At 66.4% G+C, this 9,314-nt stretch overlaps 1 protein-coding gene across 1 annotated transcript; it reads right to left on the reverse strand.

Annotated features, from left to right (window-relative positions):
- Nucleotides 1-6,961: 6,961 nt before the first annotated feature.
- On the reverse strand, nt 6,962-8,830 carry RTN4R (reticulon 4 receptor). Its single transcript, XM_077159338.1, has one exon. The coding sequence runs from the start codon at nt 8,828-8,830 to the stop codon at nt 7,256-7,258; it is 1,575 nt and encodes a 524-aa protein (XP_077015453.1). The 3' UTR covers nt 6,962-7,255.
- Between the last annotated feature and the right edge of the window lie 484 nt (nt 8,831-9,314).

Genomic DNA, 9,314 nt, shown 5'->3' on the forward strand with positions numbered 1-9,314 from the left:
GGCCTGCCCTTCATCTGCAGACCCTGGGCGGGGGACAGAGCGAGCAGCGGTGGGGCGAGGCAGGGCTGCAGGAAGTCAGGGTGGCTTGCTGATCTGTCCCTTCTGGGAGACCCCAACACCCCACTCCGCTCCAGGGAACTGCCCCCTCCTGGAAAAGCTGTTAGCTCAGACCTGCTCAGAGTGCAGCAGGGGGGACCCAAATGCTGGGGAGCCTTGGGCTGGCAGCAGGAGTGTGGGGCGGTCCTGGGTGACACTGACTGGGGGATGGAAGGTCACAACCCCCCCACCCCCAGGACCTGAAGGGTGGGGGTGGGGATGGGGCCAGGGCCGGGCCGTAAGATCCTCCCAAAAGCTTCCGGAACCCTTGAGGAATTTCCTCCTTTCACCTCCCTCTCCCTCTGCTCACTGTCATTGAGCAAAACCAACTGTGCGGCTTGGGGCTGTGTCTGTACCACCCCCATCTGCAACTCCAGCGGGCGTTGCTCGGGGGTCCCTGTGTTCCCCCCCCCCCAGGCTTCCCCCACCATGCTGCCGTGGGAGGCATTTCCCCTCACCCCAAGCCAGGCTTTCTTTGCTCCCTAATTGCTTGCATTTCTTTGCCTAGCCTCCAGACCAATCCTGGGAGCGGCCCCTTGGAAGCCCCTGCCTGGCGCCTCTCCTTGGAGAGAGAAGGTGTCATTACTTCAGCTCAGAGAAGGTGTCATTAATTCAGCTCCCGCACTCCTGGGAGGGGGCTGCCCCGCCTGGCCCGGGTGCTGGGATGGATGCTCCTTTCTCAGCCATAAATCTCCACACAGACCTCTGTGAAGATGAAGTAGAGGCTGCCCGCTGCCCTGTTTGTCAGGTCGGAGGTTCCCGGTGGTGGGGGTGGGGGTGGGAGTGGCACAGGCCGGTGCCCAGGACCCAGCATCCCACGCCCAGGGTTTGGGGATGACCAGCCAGCTTCCCCCCATTCCTTGGTGTGGGCTAACCAGGCCGGACCCCGGAATGTGCTGCCGCCCACGACTGCAGAGTCACGGGGAGGTGAGATGCAAGGTGGTCCCGGCGGCGGTGGGAGCTCCAGCCTGCTAGGGCCCCTTTGATCTACACCACACACAACAGATGCCTAATAAATGCATGGTGGACGGATCAGACAGCCACAGCCAGTGGACCTTGCCCTTTGTCTGCCCCCCAGGAAGGCCCCTGTGGTGGGTGGGTGCTGGCCGTGGGGGCTGCCGGGTCCTCCCCACGCCCCTGAGCCAGCTCTTGCAGAAAAGGACACCAGGGACTTGGTGACCCCAGGTGGGGCCAGCGTAGGGCAGTGGGCAGGGTCCGCAGATCCCATCCACACCCCCAGCCCCTCATGCAGCGGGCAGGAGGAGCAAGGGCGGCGCTGCGGGTGGGGGTGGGGCGGGGGCAGGGCTGCAGGGCAGGGTTGGAGAGCCCTGAGGTGCCCCCCCTACCGCGTCTGCCCCCACCCCATGGACCGGCCACAGGGGCCTAAGGGTGTGGAAGAGCCTGTAGCTGGAAAAGGGATGGATGACCCGGAGCCCCTGAATTCTGGCTATTCCAGGACCTGTGGTTGGTAGGGGTCGGCCTGGTGGGATCACGGAGGGCTTCCTGGAGGAAGGGGGTCACATGGGGACTGAATGGCGGAGCAAAACAGAGTGGGTCAGGAAGAGAAGCCCAAGGAATTCTGTGGGCTCAGAGCTGGGGTGAGGGTGCGGGCCTCAGTGGGGGAGGGGAGGGGCGGAGAAACAGGAGGGGTGCCCAGGGCTCCCACCTGGCTGAATGGCCGCGATCTCTGGGGACCCATCTCCCCAAAGTCTGGCGAACCCTGCACTCCCTTTTCCACCTGAGGGCTTGGGGCGCACCTCTGGGAGCTGCATTTGTGGTGACACGTGGTCACTCCACAGGTCTGGGGTGGAGACCTAATGGGGTTCCTTAGCCTCAGGGCTGCTCCTCAGCCTGGTGGGGCTCCTTGGCCTTGGAGGGGGTCACTCGGCTGGGACGTGGGTGCCCTGTGGGCCGTGATGGACACACAGCCACAACTATTCCTTGTGGCCAGGCGGCCACCAGGTCTCCATCCTCCGTGCCGAGGTCAGGAGCCCAGCCTCTGAGCATGGCCTGCTCCACTGGGCACTTGGCGTCCTCTTTGGCCCCCTGTTCCTTGCCGGTGGCCTTGCTGACAGTTTTTTCTGTCTCTGGGAGGGAGCGGGGAATTGCCTTGCCCCGGCTCGCCCATGTCAACCACCCCTGCGTCAGGCCAAGACTGCCTTGGACCCCTGGATGACAAACCCAGCCCTCAAGCACATCACAGCCTGGAGGGGGCTCAGCAGCGGCTCCCCAGGGACTCTCGGACAGCCCGGGAGGACACCACAGAGGCTGCCAGTCCCCAGAGGTCTGAACATGGGCCCCCTCCCCACACTGCTGGATGGGCCCCATCTGCCACTGAGCCTCCTGCTAGGGCTGCGATCACTGCCGAGATGCCCCCAGCTGCCTGGCTGTCACCTCCCTCCCGGGCCATGGTGGTTGTGGGCCCGTGGCCACCTCAGCTCTTGCTCCCCTGTCCAGCACTAGTGCCTGTCCTAGCCCCACTCCTTACCCCTCATTCCTCCTGCCTGCACCCTCTGGGTGTGAGGGGCTATGGGTGGGCCAGGAGGACCCCCGCGTCCCTCCAACGCCTACACTGTGCCCAGCCCTGGGAGGCCACATGCCTGTTGCCCAGGGCTGCAGATGGGGAGCCAGGGTAAGGCCCCACGTGGACACATGCGCCCCTCCAGCCTGCCCCATCACTCGGCCCCTCCCACCCCTGGAGGGTGGCTGGTGGGGCGCTGTCCCCAAAGCGGCCTGCAGCCAGCTGAGGTGCTGTGATTGGTGTCCACGTCCATGGTGACACTGGAAGGCTGGGCCCGGGCTTTCGCCCAGCCTCTGCAGAGGCCACACATCTGCCGCCCAGGGTGTGCCCAGCCTCTCTGGGCCAGCAGGAGGACCAGGCAGGGGAGCCCACCAGGTGTAGGAGCAGCCCCTAGGCTAAGGAACCCCATTGGGTTGAGGAGACCTGTTGGGTGTAGGAGCCCTGCCAGGTGGAGGAGCAACACCAGGCAAAGAGGAGACCCCCAGGCCAAGGGAGCCTTCAAGCTAAGAAGCAGCCCCACCAGGTGGAGAAGCCCCACCAGGTGCAGGAGCACCTCTTAGGCTGAGGAGTCCCACTGAGTATAGAAGCCCTGCCAGGTGGAGGAGCAACATCAGGCAAAGAGGAGACTCCCAGGCCAAGAAACCCCTCAAGCTAAGGAGCAGCCCCACCAGGTGGAGAAGCCTCACCAGGTTCAGGAGCCCCATCAAGCCATGTGACACCCTTATGAGCCACCAAGTGACACGAAGGGCAGAGATGGACGCCCAGGGCCGTGTGGCACCTGAGGGCACTGGGAGAGAGAAGCTGAGGCTCCCACTGAGCGAACCCACCCCAGCCTCAGGCAGAGCCGTAAGGGGCAGTGGGATGCACTGAGCGTGGCCTCGGGACAGATCCTGCCTGGGACACGTTGCTCGTGCCCCTGGGCTGGTGTCTCACGTGACGCTGGGACACAGCAGGGCAGCCTGGGGCCAACACGGGCAGGACCGCTTGGCCTGGCAGGTGACGGAGCTGATGACACTGTCGGTGTGCATGGGCTTCCCCTCCCCCACCCCCCCATGCCACTGCCCCGGCCAGCCCCAGGGTCCCGGCTCATTCAGTCAGGAAACACTTTCCTCCCACTAAACAGTTTTCTGGCATGTTCTCGGCCTCCTTGGGCATTAACTGACCATCAACTGCTGCACACTCTGCTTTTTGCAGGATTTCATAACTAATTCAAGGATTAAAATATAATTCTCCCAATTATAGTACAAAGCCTCAGGCAGCCAGATAAACAAGAGGCAGGTGCTCCTGTCTGAGGACACGACCCACCTATGCAACCCCCTAAACAAGACCTTCGGGGTGACCCCAGGGACACCCCAAAGCTCCCAGAATTCTGAGTCACTGCATTCCACCCACCCTTCCAGGGCCTGGGGGCTCGAGGCCGTGGCTGGCCAAAATGTGACCTCCAGGACTACCCCCGAGGGCCGTGTGCACCTGTCCCCTGCACTGAAGGGGGGCGGGGCATCTGGGACACCACGACAGTCCTGTGAACTGGGCTGGCTTCCACCCACTGGTCACCTCGAGGCTGGTCTGGCATCCCTGGATGGGGGCCAGGAATGTCCAGGGGGCAGTCAGCAGCCAGCGTCCAGGGGGATGGTTTACACGCTCACCACGGCTTCATGCAGCTTTAATTAGCCTCCTCCCAGGCCTCAGGATCCTGGGCTGGCCAGCAGCACCCACCTGCCCCAGGCTGGTGGTCCAGGTGTCAGGTGTCAGAGCAGGACTTCGGTAACCGGCTGGACTAGGGGAGGGGCTGGGGCAGGTACAAGGGGTGGGAGGGCTGGGGAGGGGCCCCACTGGGCAGGTGGGCCCGGGTGGGGGGATGTGGGCAGGGGGCTGCCGAGCCTGTCGGGCACCAGCAGGCAGCAAGCACCCCCCCACCACACACACTCCATTCCCTCCCCACACCCTTCGGGTGAGCTCATCGCTTCCTGGGCTGTAAATATCACCCAAATGCTCACGACTCCCAAATGTGTCCTCCAGTCCGGGCCCTCTCCTGGGCTCAGCCCGCTCGGCCCACGCGACACCCCCGCCCAGATGTCTCCTGGGCCTGGGGACGGCGCCCCCCGCCAGCGACTCGGGAGGGACACCCGGGAGCCTTGCCTGCTGCCTCCGCCATCCGGATGCCGCCGCCTCCTGCTGAGTCCAGCTCCAACCCTGTACCCCAGCCGCCTCCCTCAGGGCCCCCAGCCTCGGTGAAGGCACAGCCGTCCTCTGGAACTGCTGGGGGAGGGTGCAGAGTCCCCGGTGGGCGGTGCCAGTGCAGGGGACCCAGGACACATGGTCCAGCCAGTGCATCTAGGGGAGCAGGGGGCGGCCAAGTAAGTCACAGCTCAGCGTGGGCCCTGGTGCCGCCTCGTCGAGCACCCACTGCATGTCAAGTGTCACTGGGACCCCTCCTTGGCCCTGCAGCCCCCACCTGAGGGCTGTCTGGGGGGTAATGGGTACAGTCCAGCCTGCCCTGGAAACAGACAGGTGCCTCTGAGTGAGGAATGGCTCAAAAGAGGTAGGGAGTGCCCCTTCCTCCGGGGCACGCATTTATTGGCCGGGGAGCCACGGAGGGCTCCAGCACCAGCTATAGGCAGGTAGTTCCAGGCTCTTTGTCAGCCCCTCCTCTAAATCTAGCAACCTGGCTGTGTGGCATGGGTGGAACAGTTCAAAAGAATCCTTGACTCTGCTCCTTCCAGCCCCTGACTCCAGGAAGCAGACTGGACCTGGCTGCAGGGTCCTGGGTCCCAGGCGCTGAGGGGCGCTGATGATTTCACAAGGCCAAATATGGTGGTGTCAGATTCTCGGGGCCGCTGGCGAGGGAGCTGTGGGGTTTCCTGGGCTCTGGGGGGCTACAGTGGAGAGTCTCGAGCAAACAGCGGCCCCAACCACATAGGATCAGCTGGACTGCCCCAGCCTGAGCCCGGCTCCTGGGGGCAAGGCAAGGGGCGGGGGGCGTACTCGGTGCAGAAGTGTGGGCCGCTCTGGGTCTCCAGGAAGGAGAGGGGGTGCATGTGGGAATGTGAGGGACAGACGGAGGCAGGAGTGGGCCCGCCAGTGAGGGTCACATGGGGGACCCTGCCCAGGGCCCTCTCACCCACCTGAGCTCTGCAGGTGCTTCCCCACTTGCAACCCAGGGTGGGTGGAAGGTGAATGGCAGGTGTCCTGAATCAGCCCTGGCCCCAGGGGCAAGGTGGAGCTGAGCAGCCACCTTGGACAGCGACCCAGAGGAACTGGGTGGAGGGAGCCTGGGAAGCTGAGCATATCCTACCCTCCTCCCCCAACCCCCACCTTCTCTGCGGCTTCTGAGCCCAGGCCGCCCCCACGGCCATCTGGCTCCACCAGCTCCACTCCCCCCTCTCCCCCACTCACTGTGTTTTCTTTCCTCTCCCCCCTCCTCCAGGCCCCTGCTTGGTGGGGCGGTGGGTGGGTGGGTGGGGGGCCTCGTGGAGCCGGGGTAGGGGGTGGAGGTTCCCAGGAGCCTGCAGCTCGGCACCCTTGCCACGTGGCCCCTTCCCTTTTGTTTCCAAGTTCTCACAAGCCCATCCTTGAGAAGATGTATGGCATGTGCTTGCGCCTGCGCTGCGCGCCTACGTGTGTGCATGTGTGCCTGTGCTGTGTGCATGTATGTCCTGGTCTAGACGCGTGTGTGCACGTGTCCCGTGGGTGCCCATGGGGGGTCCACGTGTGCATCTGTGTGCATGTGTCCCCTGCCCACGGGGGCATGTGCACGCGTGCTTACTGTCCGTGTGTGGGTGTGAGCATGGCATCCGTTTGAGGGCACCCTGGGCACATGCACGTGAGGGCCTGGCCTGGCATCTGCCACGTGACCAGTGGTTTGGGGGCCCGCGGGAGAGGGGCCTCACCTAAGACTTCTGAGGGGCAGCAGCCCATCCCCGGCAGGAGCAGTTTCCCCCAGAGCTCAGCACCCTCACCCCTAGCTGAGGCTGGTCCAGGAAGGGGACCAGGTGCCCCAAGCTGCGTGAGGTCCTGGGCAGCAGGGATAAAAGGGACCAGGGAGCCCCTGTAAGCCCAGAGTGGGGCCCCCTGAGGCAGACACATCCAGTGCTGCTGTGGCCTGGGCTCCCCGCCCCCCGCGGCCATTCCCGGACGGTGCGGCCAGCAGGGCGGGGACCTGGCGGGAGGCTGGAGACCTGGGGTTGGGGCACTGGACACTCAGGCCCACGGGGACCCTGGTGGCCCCGACCATGCCAAACAGAAGTGGCCAGAGCCGCCCCAGGTCAACGTGCCCAGCTCTGGGGCCTGGGTCCATCTGTGATCCTGTCACCGACCCCACTCTTTCCAGCCCGAGGTCACGGCTTAAGAAAAGAGCTCTTTATTCCACGTCCTCCGACATTTTTACACAAGTAAAATAAAATGCATATCTCTCTGGACCGCGATGGGGCGGAGGCGGCGTTCTGGAACAAACGCGGCCGCACCCTGTAAACATGATGGGGTGAGATGGGGCGGCGGAAGGGGGCTGTCCATGGGGGAGGTGGGGGCAGGTCCCTCCTGCCCCCGGGGCCCCATCTGTACACGCAGCTGGCTGCGGGGCTAGGCCTGGCTTCCGGGGCTGGGGACGCGTCCGGGAGTGGTGAGGGTGGGGGACCCCGGTCAGCAGGGCCCGACGCCAGCCAGCCACACCGCCAGGGCGAGGCCCAGGGCGGCGAGGCAGCCGGGCCGGACCCCCGCGCCCCCCGCGCCGCCCCCGCCGCCCGCGGAGCCCAACCGGCAGTGGCTGCGGGTGCGGTTCTTGCGGGAGCAGCCGGGCCTCCGGCGAGGGCCCGTGGGGAGCGGCCCTGGCAGCGCCCCGGGGGGCTCGGCGCTGTCGTTGGGCTGCGGCGCGGTAGGCGGGGGCTCGGCCGAGCCGGGAGGGGTCCCGAAGGGGGAATCGTTGACGCGTCGCGGCCGGGAGCCGTCGCCCGGGGGGCCCTTGAGCGCGTTGCCGGCCGAGGCGCCCAGCCCCGAGGCTTTGTCGGCGGCGGGGTGCGGCCGGCAGCAGGCGGGCGGCCCCGGCAGCTCCTCGGGGGTCCAGGAGCAGCCGTCCAGGTCGGTGGCAGCCAAGCGCTTGAGGTCGCGGCCGGCGAGGTGCGGGGGGCGGCCGCAGGGCACCTCGGACGAGGAGCCGTGGAAGCTCTGCAGCCAGGCCCAGAGCGGCCGCGCGCGGCAGTCACACACCCAGGGGTTGGCATTGAGCCGCAGGTACTGCAGCGAGCGCAAGGGCGCCAGGGCCTCGGCCGGCAGCGCCGACAGGTTGTTGGCGAACAGGTAGAGGGTCATGAGGCGGCCCAGGTCGCGGAAGGCCAGCGGGTGCACGCGCACCACGCGGTTCTGGTGCAGCAGCAGGCGGTCGAGACTGTGCAGGCCGCGCAGGGCACGCTCGGGCAGGCTGCGGATGCGGTTGCCGTGCAGGAAGAGGTGGGTGAGGTTGCCCAGGTCGCGGAAGGCGTCGTCGGGTAACGCCTGCAGCCCGTTGTCCTGCAGGTAGAGGTACTGCAGGGCGGCCAGACCGTGGAACAGCCCGGGGCCCAGCTCCTGCAGGCCGCAGCGGTCCAGGTGCAGCGTGCGCAGGCGGCCCAGGCCCCGGAACGTGCCGGGCTCCACGGCGCGCAGCTGCGCGTTGTCGCTGAGGTCCAGCTGCTCCAGCAGCCCCAGGCCGGCGAAGGCGGCCGCGTCCACGCGGGCCAGCGCGTTCGAGTGCAGCCAGAGGATGGTGAGGTTGCGGCAGGCGCGGAAGCCCGCGGCGGGCACGTGCGCGATGCGGTTGCCGTGCAGGAAGACGCGCTGGCTGCCCGCGGGGATGTCGGGGGGCACGGCCTGCAGGCCCTGCTGCGGGCAGCTCGTGGTCACCTTGGGCTCGTCGTAGCACACGCAGGCGCCGGGGCAGGGGGCTGCCGCCCGCCACGCCTGCAGACACAGTGCCCAGGCCAGCAGCCGGCGCCCTGAGGGCAGAGCACAGGGGTCAGTGGGCCGGGGTTGGTAGTCCCCCCCCCACCATGTGCCATGCCCTGGCCCAGCCAGCCCGGTTATTGGGTTATTGCCAAGTGCTTGGCCACTGCCAAGTGTCCCCTGCAGGTCTCCTGGGTCTTCCTGGAACCCCATCCGCTCCCTGCAGACCCCGGCCCGCCCCTGTCCCAGCAGCTCTTGCCAGCGCGGAGCAGACCCCAGAGACTCATGTGCAGGAATCATACCGAGACCGAGCTTCCAGCAGCTTCCACGGCAGCCCTGCCCACAAAGCCCTCCCAGGTCACTGGAGAAGTGGGGCCATGGCTCAGGGCCCCAGGGCTGCTCGACTCCTGGGAGGCCCAGAGTTGCAGTGCGCGGTGGCCCCTCTGGGGTTCCACAAGCACCTGTGCTGCCTGCAGAGCAGGGGCTGGGTGCCCAAGGGTTCTGCCCTGTCCTCCCCCCTCCCCCAGGACTATGTCCCTCTGCCTGTACCCTCTCTGTAGCCTCCTCTGCTCGATTTCTCCGAGGGAAGGGGCACAGGCGGGGCGTTGCTCCTTCCTGGCCAATGGCCACCAGCCCCTCAGATGGTGGTGCTGAGCCAGGGCAGTGGACAGCACCCCCAGCCACACCCACCAGCTGCTCCTCTCGGGCCTCCTTGGTTGGCTTCCCCCACCCACACCCCGTCAAGGTGATGAGACACACCCAAGGCTCCTCCAGGACCTAGCAG

The sequence above is a fragment of the Tamandua tetradactyla genome, chromosome 5 (genome assembly GCF_023851605.1).
Source record: "Tamandua tetradactyla isolate mTamTet1 chromosome 5, mTamTet1.pri, whole genome shotgun sequence".
NCBI lineage: Eukaryota > Metazoa > Chordata > Mammalia > Pilosa > Myrmecophagidae > Tamandua > Tamandua tetradactyla.